This window comes from Pelophylax lessonae (genome assembly GCF_965119305.1).
Source record: "Pelophylax lessonae genome assembly, chromosome: 3".
Classification (NCBI taxonomy): domain Eukaryota; kingdom Metazoa; phylum Chordata; class Amphibia; order Anura; family Ranidae; genus Pelophylax; species Pelophylax lessonae.
This window is the reverse complement of record NC_138770.1, coordinates 143,886,113-143,909,692: the sequence shown is the minus strand read 5'-3', so window position 1 is coordinate 143,909,692 and position 23,580 is coordinate 143,886,113. Positions and strand designations below refer to the sequence as shown.

Here is a 23,580-nt window from a genome sequence, read left to right as displayed (position 1 = left end):
AGGGCAGTATTCCAACATGATAACGACCCCAAACACACCTCCAAGACGACCACTGCCTTGATAAAGAAGCTGAGGGTAAAGGTGATGGACTGGCCAAGCATGTCTGCAGACCTAAACCCTATTGAGCATCTGTGGGGCATCCTCAAACAAAAGGTGGAGGGGCGCAAGGTCTCTAACATCCACCAGCTCCATGACATCATCGAGGAGTGGAAGAGGACTCTAGTGGTAACCTGTGAAGCTCTGGTGAACTCCATGCCAAAGAGGGTTAATGCAGTGCTGGAAAATAATGGTGATCACACAAAATATTGACACTTTGGGCCCAATTTGGACATTTTTCATTTAGGGGTGTACTCACTTTTGTTGCCAGTGGTTTAGACATTAATGGCTGTGTGTTGAGTTATTTTGAGGGGACAGCAAATTTACACTGTTATACAAGCTGTACACTCACTACTTTATATTGTAGCAAAGTGTCTTTTCTTCAGTGTTGTCACATGAAAAGATATAATTAAATAATTACAAAAATGTGAGGGGTGTACTCACTTTTGTGAGATACTGTACACACACAATTTAAATATTACTCACCCTGAATAATAAAAAAAAATATATATCTATCTTTATGCAATATTCTTCATCATGTGATCATTGGTGAAACCACCTGCTGAAGGTGTTCATTTCCAAGTTCCTTTATTTACATTTATTATCACTACTCCATCACTTTATGTTGATACAGCAAAAATCTGGAGGCTGGTAAAAGTAGATCGCTGCCTTGCTGAAATGCAAGGAATTATTTCTCTTATCAAATCAGCAAAAGGTCTTACCGTACTTGGCAATAAATTGCATTTTCTTTCCTCCCCACAGATACTGGGAATGATTAGAACCTTTTCATCCAATATTTAATGTAATCTGAACAGATTTAATATCACAAAAAGAAAGCAAGTAGGGAGGTAACCTATGTATCGCACTGTCTGTACCTGGCCAGTTGAAGTGCCTACAGCCATTTGCAGAGGTCCATTAAATTTCAGAGCAGACACAGATGGTAAGCCGTTGATTCTGAAAGAAGGAGATCGCAGATAAGCATTATGTTTTCTAGCATAAAGTCATACATATAATATATTGGATTCCTTGGCTCAGCAGTTTATTTGAAAACTTTAGAGATAAAAAGAACTAAATACAGATTGTGGGAGGTCCCCCAGGACTGTGTTTGAACTGTTGAAAGCCAAACTATCGTGGATCATGATTAATGAACGCATCTTGCATGATAAACATGCCCTTGAGAAACTACGGGATCCCTTGATCAAATACATATCGGACGCCACTTAAATATCTTGTAGGGGCGACTACCTGGATCAGTGAGGTGGTTCTATCTTTCATTACTCCTCTCTCATTTCCACTTACTTTAAATCATTCCCCCAGCTCCAGGGAACATTGTCTGACTGTACTTACAGCGGAAAAGAACTTGAAACCCCAGGGCTTGGATGCTCCAAGGGGCTTGGGTGTCCACAGTTGTAACGAGATTTGCCTGTGTACCAGAAGTGTTTTGTTTTAATGCCTTCTGCATTATATCACGAGAATGATGTACTTATTTCTAATTTTCTATTATCTATACTTTTCTGTAATAAGTTATTGTGAACTGCGATTTTATGCCATAATATCTGTACTTTTTGTACCTTTTTGAAATATTTAAAGTGATTGTAAAGTCTCATTTTTTTCTATTAAAATACCAAACATGTTATACTTACCTGCTCTGTGAAGTGGTTTTGCACAGAGCAGCCTGGATCCTCCTCTTCTCGGGTCCCTGGCTGGAGCTCCTGGCCCCTCTCTCCTGTTGAGTGCCCCCACAGCAAGCTGCTTGCTATGGGGGGCACCTCGCCGAGCTGCAGCTTTGTGTACCCGTTCAGACACGGATTTGCGCCTGGGCCCCACTCCCTTTCTCCCCTCATTGGCTGACTGAGTTTAACTGATAGCAGTGGGAGTCAATGGCGCCGCTGTTGTTTCTCAGCCAATCAGGAGAAACCGTCCTGGATGGCTGAGGCACTCGTGGACATCGCTGGATAGAGAGGGGGCACAGGTAAGTATTAGGGGGGCTGCTGCAAACAGAAGGTTTTTTTATCTGAATGCATTAGGATAAAAAATATTCTGACTTTACAACCGCTTTAATAAAAATAGGGGGGGAAAAATAACTAAATATATCCATAAATGAGCATTTAATGAACACTTGGAACCAGGATTAAATAATAAAAAGGGAATAAGGATCTGTAATGTGAAAGCTATGCTCAAAAAGCCAAGCAGAGGACAAAGATCTATTCACCAGTAATGACTAAAGGCTCCCTGCAATTAATATTATCCCCATTATCAACTGCCAATGCCTTGTTCTACAATGCGCCTGTGTGTGGAAGCGGCCACCTTGGTAGAGAAGCAGGTCTTTGCTTCCAAACATCAGTACTGTCCTCCTTGTGGTAGGGGATCTGATGCCTGGTAGAAAATAGTCAAAAAGTAGCAGCAGAGGTGGAGGAAGCAAGGATATGCAGACTGCCATAAACTAAAACAGGGAGATCCTTGCACTGTAGACCCTCAGGTACAGCTTTCTCTTCAGTAAGGAGAACAGAGCAGCACAGTAATGTCATAGCCATACAGAATATCACTTCAAAGCTAGTGAGACTTACAGTCAGAGGCTGCAGTGCCTTAGATCTCACACTGCAGATATACAACTATGATGCTTTAGGCCCAAGACACTTTTAAGGAAGCACTCTGCTGTTTTTTCTCATGAGGAATTCAAGACACAAGATATACTTTTCCAGGATACTGCTTAGGAACAGTTAAAATTCCTAGACATTTTCATATAACAACAGCAAATTTGGGTCCAACTCCAAGCCTTATTGTGAAGCTTTAGCCAAAACTGTATTTGTTTTTAGAGTAGGGAAGAACCTCAGTGAGGGGAATTGGGTAGACCTCTTCCTGTCGTAATGTGATGACACATTGGCAGGATCATTTACACTTAGCTAATCTCTTCCACATATGATTGGTTTTGTTTTTTCTTAACTCTCAAAGGGGATTTTCTAAGCTGACCAGTTCAGAAGCTTGTATATGCTCAGGATTTGTGATTTAATTTTGTGTGAAAATAATAGAATCTAAATAAAAACTTTTACTGGTTTAACCTACTCTGTATCCTCTGTAACACTGCTTAAGGCGCAGTCCAGAATCCCCACTCGTGTTCTTGTCCGTGGGTCCCAGCATTCCACCTTACCCTAGAGGAGAATAACCAAAAAAATGTGAGTATTATATGAGGAAATATGTGACAGGGATGCGATTTGTAATTCCAAGAGTTGTGGAAATTATTAAACTTATTAAAGCGGTAGTATACTGCTTTTTTCCACTTTTAACTACAGGTAAGCCTATAATAAGGCTTACCTGTAGGTACAATTAATATCTCCTAAACCGCCACGGTTTAGGAGATATTTGCACTGCATGCAGCCGCTCACGCGAGCGGCGCATGCGCTCTGAAGGTCCGGCGGACCATCAGCTTTCCTTGCCGGGACCTTGCCGGAAAATGACTCCCACGCGCATGCGCCGGAGTGATGTCATCGCAGCTCCGGCCAATCACAGCGCCGGAGCTGCCGAACCCGGAAGAGACGCCGAGGGATAATGTCAGCTCCCACAGCGGTGTCCGGGGGGCCGTGTCGGGGCTTCGTTCTAAGGTAAGTAATTCATAATGAGCTAGTATGCGATGCATACTAGCTCATTATGCCTTTGTCTTGCAGGGGTTTTTTTTTTTTTTTTTTTTAGGTTTACAACCGCTTTAAAGTGGAAGTTCAGGAAAATTCTAACTAAGGTTAAACCTAGTTTTTCTAGGACTACACCATCTAACCCTGTAAAAGAAAAGATGTCTATACTTACCTATTCTGAAGCCACTCTGGTCCAGTCACATGATCTCTCCAGAGGCAGCTTCAGTGTAGAGGAGGGGCAGCCCACAAGGAATGCCCCATAATAAGCCCATGGGTGAGGTCACTGCCTAGGCATTTGCAGACGTTGTCAGCGATCTCTCCTCTACACTGACGTTGCCGCTGGAGAGATCATGTGACCAGACCAGAGCAGCTTCAGAATAGTTAAGTATACAAATCTTTACTATAGAGGGTTAGAAAGAATAGTCTTAGTATTGGGGTGGGAGTAGGTTTAGCCTTCGTTAGCATTTGCCTAAACTGCCACTTTAACACCACTTTACATACTGCATACACATATGAAAGCAGACCTTCCATGCTCCATGTCCAGTCTGCTTTACTGCTAGCCTCCTACCCCCTCAACCTATATTAGCTGAAAAGATAAATAAATAAAATGAAAATGTGGGGAAAAAAACCTTAGTTTGGTTTCAGCTTTCAAAGCCTCAAGGAGGGCAAAGGATGATGTGACTGCACTTCATTGCTGCCTCCTGAGTGCTCAATGGCCTTCCTACAATGGCCCGAGGTGCATTCTTATGGTATTGAGGGCCCAGCATTCCTAGGAGGCAGCGGTAAGCAGTAGTAAAGTCAACTGTGCGACTTGAAAGATGGGACTAAGGCAAGTTTAAAAAAAAAGTTTGGGTCAAATCTTTATTTTTAAGCTTTTATTTGAACAACTTCAGCTTTTAGGTCCTATTTGATAAATTGGACTGGAAATCAATCCTTGAAATTTCATGGGAACATCAACAATGATCCATGACTACAGAACAATCAAGATTAGGATGATTAAACAAAAAACTGAAAATAAATGTGAACACAAATATATCAATCACCCAGCGCTTAGGAACAAATTATGTGTAAATAAACAATATTAATACACAATCAATGATGAATATACCATTTGCGGTGAAGCTGCTGCCTCATAAGAAATTAAACATAATATAAAAAATGTGTATAACACCTCCTGGATGCTAGTCAGGGTTAGACGCATAAGCAGCGCTAATAAATACTATGTTCTTAAAGGAAACAAAGAAACATAAATTAGGCGAGTGGATAGATAGACACAGTCCAAAAAGAAAAAGGGCAATAGATCACCACAAAGTGTAGCCAGCTCATGCACCTTCACCGCGCCACATGCCCAATCCCTTAGGTATTGCTCACTCACCAGAAATATATATATATATATATATATATATATATATATATATATATATATATATATATATATATATACTGTGCCTTTAATCCACCAACTCAGCCAGCAAGCGCCCAATCCACTATAAATATTGGACAACCGCCGCTGCAGGTCAGCTCAATGAGGTATTCCAATTATACACCTGTGCCTCCACATCCTCCAACAGATAGTAAGCACCCAAACCTCAATGAACGCTGATCCGCCACCAATAGAAGTCAGCTCAGTCAAGGATGTTATGGCGTGGAGAGAAATAACATAAGCTTCATAGGGCAATATGTTTACACTAAAGATGCTTTATTATACCCCATTCTCCCCTGGATACACACTCACATTAAAATAGCAATAAGAGCAGCATATAATCAGCACAGCAAAGACATACACGTACGCCGGCTCGGCCACCGGAGGCTCGCTGTCCCGCTCTTCAGCGTCCGGCAGCTTTCCGAAGAGGTTCGAGGCAGCCACTCAAGCGGCCGGTTGTCAGGGTGACCGCGTGTCCACGCACTGACGCGTTTCGTCATCAAAATACTTGTACGGAGGGCCCTATTGCCCTTTTCTTTTTGGACTGCGTCTATCTATGGACTTACCTAATTTATGTTTCTTTGCATTTCCTTTAAGAACATAGTATTTATTAGCCCTGCTTATGTGTCTAACCCTATACGCTGACTAGCATCCAGGAGGTGTTATACACATTTTTTATATTAAGATTAGGATGATTGTTTACATTTTTATTAGTATAAAGGGTTAGGTCTGCTGTCAGTATGTTTTTTTATTGCGGTTTGTGTCTCCATTGGGGTGATTTTCACTCTCTTTCTGTCCTGGTGATACCCAAGGCTGGCCATACATGGTTCGAATCTCAGTCGGGTCACCAGGAACCGGCCAAGACTCAAACCATTAGTGGGCAGGCTAAATGTACCAAGTTGATCGATTGCTCAACTTTGGTTCAACCAGCCTGCCGGATTTGGTTGCTATTATCGCAGCGGCTGCAATAACCGCTAATAATCACTATCTTCTCCTGGCAGGGATGTCTTCCCCCACCCCGCTGGGAGAAGACGACTGCTCAGCAGGGGGTATTACCCTGTCAACATGGCCTGTGTTGATGGGGAAATCCTGCAAATTTCTTTCCCACAAAGAAATAAATTTGTACTGTCTATTGCCTGCCTAAGGCAAGATGTGAGCGCAACTTCCTTTTTCTCTTATCCAAAATGTGTTCTCCCTTGAAAATGCACCAGTGGCTGCCAAAAATGGGACACGGTCTGTGTAAACAATATCATCCAACCCTTCACCGTGAAAAGGAAAAAAAAAAGTGGCTACAATTCCACCTAATACTGTACTTCTCCATTGTAGGTGCCAGGAAAAAAAAAATGATTGCAATACAATATCCTGGTAATCTTTATTGCTGTATGTGCAGCACATAATTAAAACAACATACTTTTTTTAAAAAAAGTACATGTATTGGTTTAAAGTGAAACTTTAGTCAGAAAATGAAGGCATGCTAAAATTACTTCAGGCTGGCCCCTTGTGCAGGTATGCAAAACATCAAGTGCCTATACAGTTTAAAATCCAGTATTTAACTGTCTCACCGTGCTCTGCACATGTTCAGTTGCTCTCCATTTTTAGGCACTGTGCCGAATTTGTAGAGGCCGATCTGCTGACAGACTAAAAATTTACTGCTGCTCAGGAGCTTTGGGCTTCAGCATAATGGCAGCCTCCGGCAAGAAGAAAACAGGAGCTATGCTGGAGGTAATTTACAGCACGCACTCATTTTGGTAGCATAATTATTAAATGTGGAATTTATGTTCCTTGCTAAAGAACATTATTTTTATCCAGTTGTTATGGGTAAAATTTCCATCAACATTAGACCACTGGGGACAGAGCATAAGCTCCAGGATCTAATGCAGGTGTCTGAATAAAGGCTCTATGTTATACAGCCAGGTAATACCACCATAGATGTAAAAATGTATATTTTACCTCTGTTGTGCCAGCAGCAAATAAATGGTGTGCAGAATTGATGTCACAGACATTGAGCTGTCTAAAAGAGAAGAAATGTTTGAGGCATTATTATTATTATACATGATTTATATAGTGCCAACAGTTTGCACAGCACTTTACAATATAAAGGGAGACAATAAAGCAACGATTCAATTCAATACAAGAGGGTTAGGACAGATGTGTAATTACCTAACAGTTTAACCCATAAAGAAAATAAATTACATACTGAACAACAGAAACAAGCCAAATCCCATGAAGTGTAAGGTGCCGCGATCTGGTGTCTAAGTACTGCCACTCTAGCACCATCTAGTGGCTCAAATACAACATTATAGGACGCAGAGAACATTTACTCACGAGCCATCAGTCTGGAGAGAATTCAGAAATCGTCCCTGTTCTAAGTTTAGCCGGAAGACCTCAGAGCTGTGGAAACACAAAAATATTTGAAAAATGCACATAGATATAACTTCATCAAATACGTTGGTGTGAAACAAAACTGGTACTGCCCTTGAAATACATTTCTACAATTCGGTTTAGTCACTTCTTACTAAAAAGACTACATCATACGTGACATATCTGCTCTGTGCCTAATAGATCAATAAAACTTTACCAATAAAATGAACAATTCTTAGGCCTGTAATGAGTAAGGATCATTGGACAAGATCAGGTGATTATATCTCATTGTATAATTTAAAGAACATATATAAATTGTAGAAATTGTTTTCCACTGGAGTGTTATCGAAGGACTATGGCATACTAGTGATCTCGTAGCTGGTGGCAGATTGCCAATGACAGGATTGCTATACAGGGCAGAGAACTATTCACCAACTGCCATGCATCACTCCCTCACTGTCAGATGAGCGAGGTAAAACACCATAGCAGGCAGGTGACATTCAGTTCCAAGCAGCTGGAGACTGATGCATGGAAACAGGTATTTTCTCTGCACTTCTTGGCGATTCTGCTGCTAACTAGTTGTCACCAGTGACAGTATCGCCGGCGTGCCACAGTCCTTAGTTAAAAAAAATAGGTAAACAATTGGTAAAACTGCCGGAAAAAGCTGTATAAATTTGCAGATTTCATATGTCCCATTACAAGTCTTGATATTAGTCTCCTTTTATCTCCTGCACAGCAGCACCTAGAGGGGAAAAAGGAAGGGGAGGCTTGGGAGCCAATCAGACCCAGCTGCAATGTACATGTGATAAAAGCAAACATTCTGATAGGTGAAAAAAAGCTAAATTAATATGCAGATAAGCTCATGCTTGGTGTTTTTTTGACCAAGCTATGCTGCTGCAGCATTGGAGGACAAGGCTGTCATATGGCTGACAGAAGTATCTGGATCACAAAACTGATGCACAGGATTACACTTTTTTTGCAGTTTGAATATACATATGTTAAATGTGAATTTAATTGCTTATCTCAAATAATTTAGTAAATATATTTACAAAAACACACATTTTGAATGGTTTTAATAATTTTAGACTTTTACTCTATTTGTGTGGCTCTGAGAGACACTTTTTGTATGGGCAGAGCAGCCCGTCATTTGAAGGGGCTGCTGTGCCTTCTGAAAATGCAGGGAAAAGATCCCTGCACCTTTTCTGAATATGTAGCCTGTATGGAAATGGGAAATGCAGTGCAGTTCCAAGTGAATGGGGGTGCCATTAGGATTATTGGACCCCCACTCATCTCCTAAACTGACTTGAGTTTTTGCCTGCGGGTGCAGGAACAGGTATGGTCCTGCAGTGGGAACCACCTGCACAAGTGTGAACCTAGCCTAAATAATCCACTTCTATCAAATACTGTATCAAATGTTACTTTCCGGTATAGCTCCTAAAGCTATTTGAGCTGTGAATTAGTTAGGAGAAAATTTACAGACATTAATCAATACATCATTTGTTTACAGTTTCAATTTGTACCTAATGGCTCGTTTCCACTGAGCTTTCTGGTACGGTTCGGTTCGCTATTTATGCCGTTTCCATTATGAATGGTACCCTAATTCCGAACCGTACCACTTTTTGGTACCCTTTCATTGGGGTACCAAGCACATTTGTACCGTACCAACAGGGTGCAGCTACACTCTGCAGAACTTTGATTGGTTGACAGAGAATCGTCTATCACAGCTTTCCTGCTACACCACGCCTATCATGAAAGGGTACTATTGGCAGTGGAAACGCAATGTGTACCGTTCCAAACCGTACCGTACTGAACTGAACCATACCGTACCACTCAGTGGAAACGAGGCATTAGAGACTAATCTAGTCTAATCATATAAGCATCAACAGAAAATCAGGATTTCCGTTTACAGCAGCCCTCAAATAATTCTATGTTCTAGAAGGACCAAAAGGATAAAGCTGAGGGTGGGAGGTAAAAGGCAACCCATGTTTAGAATAATATTGTTAAAGAGAATAACAGGTACAGACCTATTAAAATACCCAAATATGGAAAAGTAACCTTTGTTTAGGAATATATTCAATGTGATATATTTTACATATTAAAGAATAAATGTATGAAAGTACAGTTGTCCGGACCAAGCGGAGCAATTTTTCTGTGACCTAAACCTCCGCGCTTTATCAGATGCAGCCCGTGAAACCCTTAGTGCTTGCATCTCGGAATCTGAAGTTTTTCAGGCAATAAAATCCCCTAAGCCTGGACGGGTTTTCAGGTTTGTATTACCAGAATTTTTTAGTCCTCCTGGCACCCCACCTGTCCAATTATTTTATCACATTGAAACAGTGGTCATTGTCTTCTCCAGATGTTCTCAGAGCCCATATCTCTATGACCCCCAAGATGACGGATGATGCTTCTGAGCCACAGGCCTTTCGGCCCATTCCACTCCCAAATGAGGATTTAAAGTGGTTGTAAAGGCAGAAGGTTTTTTTACCTTAATGCATTTTCATGCACTGACAGACATTGGCTCCCGCTACTGTCAATCACAACCAATGAGCCAATGAGGAGAGAGTGGGGGCTGGTAGAGCCACACTCCGTTTGTGAATGGACGCACAGAGCAGCAGCTCGGGAGCGAGCCTGCTTGGGTGACCCATAGCAAGCAGCTTGCTATGGGGGCACTCAGCAGAAGGGAGGGGCCAGGAGCACCAGCGAGGGGTCTGAGAAGAGGAGGATGCAGGCTGCTTTGTGCAAAACCCAGGGGAGTATGACATATTTGTTTTTTTAAATATTTCCTTTATTATCACTATAAAGATTTTAGGGAAAATCTTGAGCACTCACATTAACAAATACTTGCACTTCCTCATACAAAGAGATTAGATGGGCTTAGTCCCAGGGAGACAGGCCAGTGATAATAACCATAAAAGTTATTCAACCTAGTAATCTTATTAATCTTTTGTATCACTGGAAAGTCCCTGGCTTCCTTCTCTCTTATATATAGATCATTTTTAAGGTGTTTGACTTCCTGCAATTTGTGTTGACTCGCTGAGGTTTTGGAGAGGCCCTTCTGGCCTGGATTAAGGCCCTGTATTCAGCCTCATCTGCCTCAGCCAAAAATGTTGGTTATCTTATTTTCCGTATACAAGGGCACAAGAGAGAGCGCTGCCCCCTGTCCCCAGCCCTCTTTATTGTAGCTCTAGAACCCCTAGAGATCATGCTCCGTAATGACCAGAATGTAATCGCGGTTCCTTATGCGGGCCATGATTAGAAGATAAACCTTTTTTAGACGATGCCTTATGTACTTTGACCAACCCCCTTACCACCCTTTGTAACCTACAAAAAGTCTGTCACATTTCTCGGGCATGTCAGGTCTCTGTATTATTTTAGATAAAACAATAGCCCTAAATGTTACTCTAGCTCCTGATTTAGTCACACGATTACAGTCTCACTTTCCCCACCGCTGGGTGTCCTCCTTCATTAAATATCTGGGCATTAGATTGACCTACACTTTCTCCTTATTTGCAGCCAATTATTACCCACTGCTCCGCTCTTTTACCACCCTTATGCAGACCTGCTAGTTTCCCCATCTATCCAGGATTGGTCGTATTAATTCAGTAAAATTGACGGTCTTGCCCAAGATCTTGTATTACTTTCGCACTCTGTACAGGTTCCTCCACACTATCTACGTTTAGTGCAGAACAGGATTTTACATTTTATATGGGCCATTAAGTGCCCTAGAGTCCCCAGAGCTACTCCCCCTAAGCAGAAATTTTAGGGCAGGTTAAGGGGCCCAAAGATTATTTGCCCAGATCTCCTAGTTGTCTATGCTTCACTCTTCTTTGAATCTCCTGGCGCTCCCTTATTGTGCACCCCTATCTCTGCAGACACTTCTCTGGCTTCCGCATAAACTTCGCTCTGCGACCCCAAGTCCACTTATGTAACATAGTATGAAAACTTGGGCTTGTGCTAGATCAGGGGTCTTCAAACTATGGCCCTCCAGTTTTTCAAGAACTACAATTCCCATCATGCCTAGTCATATCTGTGAATGTCAGAGTTTTACAATGCCTCATGGGATGTGTAGTTCTGCAACAATTGGAGGGCCGTAGTTTGAGGATCCCTGTGCTAGATATTCGGGCAACCTTATGTCTCCATTTTTTCCTCTACTACCAACAATCCTTTATTTCCCCAGGATCCGAATGAGCCCCAGACGTTCTCCTGGTGGACCTCCTATGGTTTTACGCATTTTCCGATGTGGGCAGCCCTCCTAGAAACATATGAAGCCCCACAGTCTGGGTTTTTCCACTGTCCTCAGCTCCGGCACTGGATACTACCTTTCCACCAAACCCCACAGATCATTTTCAAAAAGCGACTTTTGAACATGTCTGCCAAAATTCCGCAGGGTCGCCAGGCCTCATTTCCACCCTCTATGCATCTTTGAATAATCGAGCACCATCTACTTCTCGCTCATATGTGACTCAGTGGGAGAAAAGATTTGTTTTCTAATAGAGATGCACTGAAATTTCGGCCACCAAAACATATGAGGCGAAAATGGTGTTATCGGCATTTTGCTGATAAAGAGAAAAAGGTGCTGATAATGGCACAAAAACGCATGCGATTTTACCATTGTTTTTCATAGGTCATGTGGCTTAAAAACCGCATCAAAAACGTAACAGGTGCGTTATTAATGCTTTTTCTTTTTTTTTTTTTACGGACCAAAAATGCAGCAAGCAGGATTTTTAACACCACAACGAAAGCGCAACGAACCAGTGTGAAGACATACATAGAATTTAAAGTTATACATTTTTCCTGAGCTTTTCTTGCATTAAAAGGTGCCAATAATGGCTTACAATAAATACATATTCATTTAAATTAATAATATTAAATTAAAAAGTCAAATAGAATACATTTATAAATTTATTTCGGTTTTCGACCAAGTGCATCCTGCATTTTTGGTTTCGGCACCATAATTACCATTCGATGCACCTCTAGTATCTGAAATAGACCTGGCAGACTGGAGCAAGGCCTGGTCTTTTGTAGCAAAATGCTCGTTTAACACCGCTACACTGGAGGTGGCAGACAAAGTGCTCCTGAGGTGGTATTGGGTCCCAGCCTGAATCGCTCATGCCAATCCTAGTTCTAGTGACCGCTGCTTTCAGGGTTGTGGCCATTGTGGGGATGTACTACACCTTGGTGGACATGCCCACCATTGATAGACTTCTGGTCTCGAGTGTTTGTCCCGTTTCACACTTTGTTCCATCTGACTATTAGAAAGGATGCCAAGTTTGCTTTACTGCCCATCCCAGGCCTATATGCCCATCAACAAAAGTTAGCATCTTACCGATTTATGTCAGCTGAGAAAGCAACTGCTCAGGCCTGGAAAAAAAACATGGTTCCTTTCCAGGGTGTGAGAGACCTCATGACTGCTTTGATGTTTAATGAACAAATGTCCAGTTTCCTCAAAAGACTCTCATGACATGTTTCTTAAAATTTGGAAACCTTGGCTTGTGTATGCTTTGCCTTCATTTATTTCCCTAACAATCCCAAGTCCATTTCCCCATTGGTTCCCTTCCTCTCCCTTTCTTCTTTCTGGTCTTCTCTTCAGGGCTCCTGTCCCCCATTTTTATGTGTATATGCCATACTATGCTATTGTTCGGATGTTTGCTTGTTCAGGTTTGATGCTGCCATCCACGTGGAGCCTACTTGGACCTCTCTATTTTTTTGTTTACACCTACTATGTTTAGTCGTTGTTTCTTTTTTCTTAGGCCCGGTGCACACCTGAGTGTTTTTCAGCTCGTAAAATGCTCATCTCGGAAGTCTCAAAACGCCCAACAAACAAAATCTTATTAATTTCAATGGCCCCTGTTCACATCTGAGCATTTTATTGTCTGAAACAAAACACCTGAAGCTCAAATAAGTACATGAGCTTCTTTTTTGGCAGATTACCAACATTTTTGTTAGATTTCAATGCCTGCCTCCAAAAAACACCTGAAAAACACCCAAAAAAACACCTTAAAATGATACGCTCAGGTGTGAATGGTGCATAAGCACCATATAAAGCCTAGTACACAAGATCAGAAAATTGGAGAAAAAAATACTGCTTTCAAAGCGATCGTATGATAATCTGATTGTTAGTACACAACTTTAGAGAGCCGATCACGACAGTTCAGCAAAAATTATCCAAAGGGGACAAACACTAAATGTTTTCTCGTATGATACTAGATCGCAAGATTTTCCTTTAATCAGTACAGTTTGCATCCGAAAATACAATACAATTACAATAAATTACATCACTACTGAAATTGTATTCTGTCGTACATGAATTTTCGTAGTTTTAGTAACCTCTCCATTCTCGATATGGAGACTAGCATGCAAAAAAATCTGGTGCTCCTATTGTTGCTTTTTAATTGAATAAAAATGATTGAACCATAAAGTAACATTGTCCTTTAACTTTGTCACCCCCAAAAAAGCCCAAGAATACAGCAATATATGTACTTAGCTTACAAACATTTCCCAGTATGTTATTACCTTGCTCCAACAAAATACAGGTCACAGGATGGGTAATGGTAAGAAAAATCTCTGCCAAATTTTGGTATCCTAAGCCTGTAGTAACGGCCATGCTGGGAATGGAATTCTACATATCGGTCACTCTGCAGGAAGACGATCTGCAGAGAAAGTGAAGACAATTGGTTGAATTGTGTCATATCTACATGTACTAAGAACCAAAGAGCCCAAAATGTAAGGAAGCAGTTTAATCATCTCTTTACACGGCTGTAGATTTAACTTCCTCTTACCAAATAATAAAAAAATAAAAAGATTAAAAAATCTGCCTCCTACAAAACAACCCTCAGTTATGTGCTCACTTGATGGTAACCCAAAAATGTAATACAATGCAGCTTACCAACCATTCGAGGTGATGGCTGCATTCGTTTTCTTATTTTAAGGCCTTTCCCCTCTGTTTTCACCTGGTGATCTGACCAGTAACACGCCTCCTGTATTGGTGAGACACAGCTCTGGATGAATGAGCACAGGGGGCACCTTTGGACAGCGACATTGTCAGTCTGGGGTGAGGGGAGTGTTAGATGGTTTAGCAGATTTAGATACACTAAGGGCCCTTTCACACGGGCGTTCCACATGTCCGTATATCATCCTATTTTTTTGCGGATGATATACGGACATAATGTAAGTCAATGGCATTGCGGATGTCAGCGGATGACCATCCGCTGACATCCGATTTTTGTCCTTTCAGTTCTGTTCCGTTTTTTGGAACGGAACAGAACCCTATTTTTCTTCCGTTTAAAAAACGGAACAGATGCTGAATCGGATGTCAGCGGTGTCACCCGCTGGCATCCGCAATGCCCATAGACTTACATTATGTCCGTATATCATCTGCAAACGGATGGGATGATATGCGGACATACGGAGCGGATCACACAAATGTCATCCGCTCCGGAGCGGATCGCAATGCGGTCCGCTCCGTGTGAAAGAGCCCTAACAAATTGAAGCCACACACTGCTAACACTTCATAAGCAGCTTACAGTAAACTGTTTTTGTTTCCTTTTAAGTTAAAAGTTTTATATAAATAAAAGCTGATCATTGTAAACACCCCCTGTCTGTAGGTCTCAACCCTTTAACTGCTACTTTGGCAGAAGAGCTTGCTTTTCTAAAAAAAAAAACACAACAGACTTACTGGCTGAATTACCAGGTGAAAATAGAGGAAACAAATCCTAAAAAGAAAACTATTTCAGCCACCACATCGTAGAATTGGCAAGCTGCAACATGATAAACATCTTTTTTTGGGTTTAATACCGCGCCAAGCTGGAAATCCCGCTGTCAGAATACAATATCTCAGCGGGGACTTCTGTGGATGGAGGAATCCAAATGAGCCAACTATGGACCCCCTTTAGACACACAGACATTTATTAGCCTAAAATGATTTAAGACTGATATCCCAGTGTTTTTTGGCTCCCAAAGATCTGCAGATGCTACCAATAAAAGTGGCTGTACTTCTGTGCGGCATACTTTCCCACACACGAATGTGGGACATTTGGGAAATCAGACAGACAGACATACTTACATGCACAAGTAAACAATGATGCGGAAGTGAAATGCATTTACACGACCAGGAGGCTTCATGGGCATTTTTTTTCTCTTTTTTGGAAGAGGGGCTTTCTCAGCTAGGCATACTCTCCTGCCTGCATGCCTGAGCTAAGGGCAGATGGATTCCAGGAAGTAGAGGCTACATGAATTGTCTGCCCTTACTCAAGATGGCCTTGCCTAGAAATTCTGGGGGTGGGGGAGGGGTTTCAAAGTGATTTCTTAGCAAAATATAGCATGGAGACATGGATGGATGGGGGAGTTTGCTTTGAATACGAAAAATGAATTAAAATAGTGTTTTCAGTGTGCAGTGCCCAGATAAGACGGGCAATGAGTCAAGAGTTGATTAGGGCAATATCTGTCAAAGGTGTTTAGGAATAGTGGACTGAGCAAAAGCTATGGGAGCCAGCAGCAGAGAGACGCAGAGGCAACTGGTATGCTTAATTTACAGAAAAAAACAAAAACACAATACCTTAGAGTAGTCCTCCGATAAGATATCAAACTTGACCACTAAAAAATAAAAACACATTAAAGTCAAAAATGAAACAGAAAAGTGCAAAAGTCCACACCATGCAGATATACCATGATCTAAAGTCTAAGGCTGGGCTCACAAGTGTCCGGATGCAGTTGGCAGTCCGGAGCGTTTCTGTTCACCGGTTCAGGTGCAATTCAGGTGCAAATCTTTGCCTGAATTCGCACCTAAATCGGACACAAACGCACAGGACCCTTTTAAAAATTGCACCGTGGGCATCCCGGACATGTGTGAACCGGCTCCATTGAGAGCCAGTCACATTCACATATTATGCAAATTGGATGCAGGTAAAAACGCATCCAATTCGCATATATGCAATCCCTGCCTTAGGTCCCATTCGAGGGTTTTTTTAGCATCTTAGTGCATTTTGTTGCAGGTTGGTGAGCAATTTCCAGCTGAAATGCAACAATTAAAGATATATAAATTAATAATAAAATACATAAGAATCATAAACAAAAAAATGTATTAAATAAAAAAAAAATAATAAATAACCCCAAGCCCTCACATTATCCGCTAATATTAACCCCTAACCCTAATATTAACCTCTATCCTAACAAAATAAATAAGTAAATAAATAACCATAAATAAAATTAATTAACCCATGACCATAACCCCTACAAAAAAAGAATAACAATAAAAAATACATAATTAAAAACGTGGATAAAAAAAAAAAAAAAACACCAAAGATCAAAAAAGCATTAAACATTGTACAAAAACGTGTAAATGCTTGAAAAAAACCACTCAAAAAACGCAATGCTCAGGTGTGAATGCAGCCTTAATGACCTTAATGATCATCTCTAGGATAAGCAAATATTGTAAAAATTCAGAGCCATTTCTGCTCTCACATGAGTCTTGGTCTCCTTTGTGCTATAATCCATCATTCACACAACTCCTGTGCAGCAGTTTCAAAAAATAAAGACCGGACACTGCTGCTCTCTCTCCTTGTACAGAGTGACTGGTCTGGTCTCCGCCCCCTCCTGTAATTTTCAGCAGGCAGCTTGTAGCGGGTGTACCAGCTGAGTCCTCCAACAGCTCTTCCCTCAGCACAGGCTATGTGCGGCACAATCACGAACGTCATCACCTCTTTTACAAGATAATAACTGCATTTATAATTGCATTGATGCACGCAGAGTAGATACATTTTCTTCTTTTTGCGATATTGAGAATATATTTGAATGAAAACTTTTGTTCTCAGGGTCAGTTTTAAAAGGTAAATCTCATCAGCCACTATTAGTGTGACTGTTCAGTTCTCATTATACCCCTCTACACAAAAACACAGCCCACACAATGTTTCCCTGCCCCGGGAATAACCCATTATATAGATTCTTATGGAACTGGATTTCAAATACACAACGCTGGATACCTCGGGAGTACAGTACCACCAGAAATCCCTAATAGACCCCTGACCAGGGGCAATTGTTGGACTATGCGAGTCCAAACAGTAATAGGAACAACTGGCCAAAGCAGGGGATCATTGAGGAAAAATTTACATTTTTCCAACAGAAAATAAACAGTCCTCCAGCATGGCACTACGTTGTAAGCGGAGCTAGGGAGAATGTTCATGTGTGGTCCTTATGAGCTGACAAAAGCAGATGTCATTGCTAAGCAACATCTAAAAGCTAATCATACATTTACTGAAATTTATGAAAATTATGTTGTGGGCTGGAAAGGAGAGTCATCCCTTCAAAAGTAAAATTTCAATCTAGGGCAGTGATAGCTGAATGTGGCCCTTTGCTTGCCTTTGCCTGCCCCTTGGGACACTATTCCACCAGCTGACACCATCTATGGGGCACTATTCTTCCCATTGATACCAACAATGGGGCACTATTTTCTCCCATTAAAACCAATAAGGCTGCACTGATGCTGGGGCATTTTCTACTCCCACTGGCCACAGCCTAGTCCCCTCAAAGCCTGAAAGACAGTAAACTGGCCCTTGCCTTAGAATGTTTGGAGACTCCTGATCTAGGGCAGTGGTTCTCAATTCCGGTCCTCGGGACCCACTAACAGGCCAGATTTTAAGTATTACCTTGGGGGATGCAGACTAGAATACTGCAATCACTGAGCAGCAAATGAGATCACCTGTGATGTAATTTAGTTATCTTGCAAACCTGGCCTGTTGGTGGGTCCCGAGGACCGGAATTGAGAACCACTGATCTAGGGTACAGGGTAATAGAAAATTTGAGTTCAACCGAATTCAACTGAAAAAAATAAAACAACTTAAAATATGGTCTTCTTGTACAGACCTAAATCTCGTGTGACCTTTGACACCTTCACAAACATTTCAAATATCTTTTACATTTGCAGCTTTTTTTTTTTTTTCATTTTGATTGTAAAGGCTACACATTTTGTTACCCTAATGCATCTCCTGCATTAAGGTAAAAAATGCCCCAGCATTTGTATGGCCCCCTCATCCTAAGCCCTCACTCAATCCAGCGCTGTGCCGTCTATAGCGGCTGTCTCCCCTTTCCCTGCATTCAAAGGACACAGAGGCAGCAGTGGGAGATTACTGAATACCATTGCACAGAGCAGGTAAGTATAACATGTTTATTATATTTAAAAAAAAACAAACAAAAAAAAAAACACTTTAAGGGCTCTTTCACACGGGCGTTCAGTTTTTTTTTGCCTGATCACTTCCTTTTTTTTTTTTTTTGAAACGGACACGGATGACCCTTGTGTCATCCGTTCCGCATGTCCGTTTTTCATCCCATCCGTTTGCGGATGAAAAATGGACATAATGCATCTCTATGTAAATACGGATGTCTGCGGATGACACCACTGACATCCGTTTTTGCGTCCGTTCCGTTTTTTGAACGGAAGAAAAAATAGGGTTCTCCTCCGTTCAAAAAAAACTGAACTGAAAGGACGAAAAACGGATGTCAGAGGATGATCATCCGCTGACATCCGTATTTACATAGAGATACATTATGTCCGTTTTTCATCCGCAGACGGATGGGATGAAAAACGGACATACGGAACGCCCGTGTGAAAGAGCCCTTAAGCAGAATTCACATTAGCGCTGCATGATTAGTCGTTAAAAAACTGATCTCGATTTACCCCCCCCCCCCCCCCCTTGATCTTAAAATGGCATGTCCTCCATTCTTACAAAGCTGTTCTCTGCTCACTCACAGCTGTCAAAAAAAAAAAAAAAAAGAGCCTCCAGTAAATGTTTACCAACATTGTTAAGGCTGCTAGATAACCATAAATACAATGTTTTACAATGTATCATTTCTTTCTTTTAGATCAAAGGAATGAACTTCCATCTGTAAGTGAGGGCAGTTTAACCTCTTAAAGACCAGGCCTTTTTCGGACACTTGTTGCTTTCAAGTTAAAATCAGTATTTTTTTCTAGAAAATTACTTAAAACCCCCAAACTTTATATATACACTTTTTATATACACATATAGAGAATAAAATGGTGATTGTTGCAATCTTTTATGTCACCCTGTATTTGCGCTGAAGCCTTTTAAACGCAGTTTTTTGGGAAAAAATACACTTTTAAGAATTAAAAAAAAAAGTAGTTAGCCCAATTTTTTGTAAATTGTAAACGATGATGTTACGCCGAGAATCGTGATCTTTTCTAACCAAAAAAATTGTGATTCTCATTTTTTCCAGGATCGTGCAGCTCTAATTCACACCTATGCATTTTCTTTTATGCATTCTTCACTGCAACCAATGGAAATGCATCTGTTAAAATAAGTGTCAACCCATTAAGAGCTATGTGTGCTGTGATGCACATCGGCATTCAATTCAAAGTGCATTGTAATACGACATAACTTTTGATGCATTTACATGGATAAAAATAGAATCAAAACAATGGCAACTGTCTATAATATACAGTGCTGTAGCAAACAAAAAGTCATCCTGTTAGGGTTTAGACCTACTCTAACCACCTGCCGACTGTAGGCCGTCATAGGACGTTCTCGGTTGGGGGTGGATATACTGGGGATGATGCCTGTAGCTACAGGCATCATCCTGGTGTTAACATTTTCAACCGGCGGTTGCCTTTAATGCAGAAGCAACTCAAATCACTTCTGCAGGCAGCGGAATATGGAACCCCACCCTCCTGCCGCCACTCGCCTGGGCTTTCCTGTCCGCTCTTGGAGCCTGGGAGCGCTCCGACCGACAGCTGCACAGAGAGGGGAAATGATGTTCTCTCTACCTTTGTGACCCAGGGAACCAGAAGCGACGAGATTTTGTCACTTCCGGTTCCGCCTCTCCGTTTACCTGGCCAGTCGATCACACTGAACGGTCTGATCAGCTGCATTGGAGGCCAGAGGAGAGATCTGGGGTTTAATAAAAACCAGATCTCTCCATAAAGGGGAAGTGCCATGGCCCATGCAGTTAAAAGGGATGTTGTTAATCCCTTGGGAAAGAAATAAAGTTAAAGTTAATACAAAAACAAAGAGAAATAGTGTAAAAAATTGTGGGCCCCCCCCCCCCTTGCGCGGACTTACAAATGCATATGCAAGTCCCATGCGCATATTCAAATGGTGATCACACCACACGTGAGGTATTGTAGCGAACATCAGCGCAAGAGCAATAATTCTAGCACCAGAACTCCGGTGTAACTCTAAACTGGTAACCTTCAAACATTTTTAAAGCGTCACCTATGGAGATTTTTTTAAGATCCATAGTTTGGCACTATTCCACGGGCATACGCAATTTTAAAGCATGTTTGCTATTTACACGGCTTAACATTATCTTTCCCATTTTACCAAAAGTTGGTTATTATATAGGTGTTTGTGTGCAATAAAATACATTTTTTCCCAGAAAATTGAATTTGAAAAACCACTGCGCAAATGTGACAAAAAAAGTTTGCAAAACCCACCATTTAGTTCTATAGGGCCTCTGCTATATGTATATATATATATATATATATATATATATATATATATATATATATATATATATATATAAAATGTTTGGGGGTTCAAAGTACATTTTCTAGCAAAAAAAATGTTTTTTTACATGTAGGAGAGAAGTGTAAGTATTGACCCAGTTGGCAGGAGGTTAAAATGAAAAATTCAAATTTAACATACTTTCACATAAATGCTCAAGGGAAAAAAAAAATGAACACAGAGGGTTATCTCCAATCAGGATATAAAAGTCCCAGTGTAGATGTAAAGTTCTACAGATGTCCCGCTATAATAAAAGTGATACTGACCATCCGCATCCAAACACCTTTCAAATTTCAGAGACAGTTGGTAAGTGTCATAACAGCGAACGCGTGGCTTGTATGTACCTGAAGAAAAAAGTGACAAAATAGAATTACTAAGTGAGAACATAGTGAAGTCTACAAGCCTTACAGTTTATTTATTAATTGATGTGAAAGGTATAAGGTTGGTCTAAAAACTGACAAACACAGGGGTACAGCCAACAGGGGAATCTAAACCCGAACAATGAATGTCTTCAATTTACTCTCTTTTTATCAATAAATATACAAATTGAAAGTGTTTTGTTGAATCTGTTCAATATAAAAATCTTCACCTAGTCTTTCTCTGCCATCTAGACTGGCTGGCCTAGGATGACATAACGCATACGCATGGGAGTAAATTCATACCAGCACAAAAGCATGCTAAGATTGTAAAATAAAAGCCTTTCCTCCCAGCAATTGCGTTTTTTTACAAGTTCCAATATAAGACTTGATTCAGACAGCTATATACATGTTGTCATAAATCATTGCTTCAGCCACTGCTAAAAATAATTGTTATAGCTAAGTGAATTGAGTGCGCAATCTAATTTAGGCAAAGCCTATCCATTGGACAGCGGTGTCAGACAATAGCAATGACAATTAATTGGACTGACCAAAATGAATGCGACTGCTTGCGGAGACTTTTTAACCTGTGAACCAGTTTGGACGCTGCACTAGGTGTCAAATAAAAGCTCCAAATAGAAGGAAGCTGTACCACATCTTATTCACAGTCTGACTTGGCTAAGGATTACATCTCCTCCCTGTCTGTAGTACAGAGATCTAGTAATGTATGAGCTGCCGTTCCTGTTCCCTATACGCAGAACACAACCATTATACGATGATCATATATGCAATGGATATGCAGTTTTCTCCACCAACCACAATACAGCGAAGGGAAGAAAGCAGAGGTTAATGGCAGCAGCACTATCACATGACCACAAAACGTCAGACACCTACACTGCACAAAAAAATGAAAGGAACGCGTTGGAAACACATAAGATCTTAATGGGGAAAATTCTCATGCTGAATATCTATACTGATATGGACTGGGTAATGTGTTAGGAAGGAACGGATGCCCCATCGTTTGATGGAAATAAAAATGATCACCCTACAGAGGGCTGAATTCAAAGACACCCTGAAAATCAAAGTGAAAAACATGATGCACCAAGCTAGTCCATTTTGCTGAACTTTTATTGCAGCAGCTTAAAATGGTACTCAGTAGTTTGTATGGTCCCCATGTGCTTGTATGAATTGCTGACAACGTCTGGGCATGCTCCTAATGAGACAACGCATGGTGTCCTGGGGTATTTCCTCCCAGATCTGGACCAGGGCATCATTGAGCTCCTAAACAGACTGAGGTGCAACCTGGATGAACAGAAATAATGTCCCAGAGGTGTTCTATTGGATTTAGGTCAGGAGAGCGTGGGGGCCATTCAATGGTATCGATTCCTTTATCCTCCGGGAACTGGCTGCATACTCTCACCACATGAGACCGGGTATTGTCGTGCACCCCGCGGAACCCAGGACCCACTGCACCAGTGTACAGTCTGACCATGAGTCCAAGGATTTCATCCCGATACCTAATGGCAGTCAGGGTGCCATTGTCTAGCCAGTAGGGCTCTAGCAGTGCTCATCCTGTTCCTCCTTGCACAAAGGAGCGGATGCCGGTCCTGCTGATGTGTTAACCACTTGCCGACTGCCTAACGCCGATCTACGTCGGCAGTCAGCCCCTCACAGGCAAAGTGACGTAGGGCTACGTCACTAGCTTGTGAGGGTCTAGGGAGCGAGCGCGCGCCCCCGATGGCGCGCTCCCGCTCCCGCGTGGTCACGGACCCCCCCCCGCGCGTGTGACCGGGGGACCCGATGTCCGCCGGTCACTCTGCGATCGGCGGGGGAGAGGGAGAAAGTCAGGCAGCTTGTGTAAACAAGCTGCCTGTCATTCTCCCCTGTGTATGAAGGATGATCATACGGTTCTACTATGTAGAACCGTTGATCACTCTTCATACATCTGAAGCCACAGCCAATCACAGTAGAAAGCACGCCCCCTAGGGACACACATAGCCCCTCCCTTTAAAAAAAAAAAAAAGTTAACCCCTTCACTGCCAGTGTCATTTTACAGTAACAGTGCATATGTATAGCACTGATTACTGTAGAAATGTCACTGGTAACCCCAAAAGTGTCAAAAATGTCAGTCAAGGGTCCGATCTGTCCGCCGCAATGTCGCAGTACCGCAAAAAAAAAAAAAATTGCAGATCGCCGCCATTACGCGT

The 23,580-nt window shown here is 41.5% G+C and overlaps 1 protein-coding gene across 1 annotated transcript in view; it reads right to left on the bottom strand.

Moving 5' to 3' along the window:
• Window positions 1-23,580, bottom strand: part of NOL10 (nucleolar protein 10) — a 156,913-nt gene that overhangs the window by 124,782 nt on the left and 8,551 nt on the right. The window contains exons 4-10 of the mRNA XM_082249167.1: window positions 21,284-21,361; window positions 16,061-16,098; window positions 14,020-14,156; window positions 7,471-7,536; window positions 7,096-7,156; window positions 3,160-3,245; window positions 972-1,050 (exon numbers count right to left, since the gene is read on the bottom strand). Of these exons, the coding sequence (XP_082105293.1) occupies window positions 972-1,050; window positions 3,160-3,245; window positions 7,096-7,156; window positions 7,471-7,536; window positions 14,020-14,156; window positions 16,061-16,098; window positions 21,284-21,361 (545 nt within the window). The remainder of the gene's footprint in view (window positions 1-971; window positions 1,051-3,159; window positions 3,246-7,095; window positions 7,157-7,470; window positions 7,537-14,019; window positions 14,157-16,060; window positions 16,099-21,283; window positions 21,362-23,580) is intronic.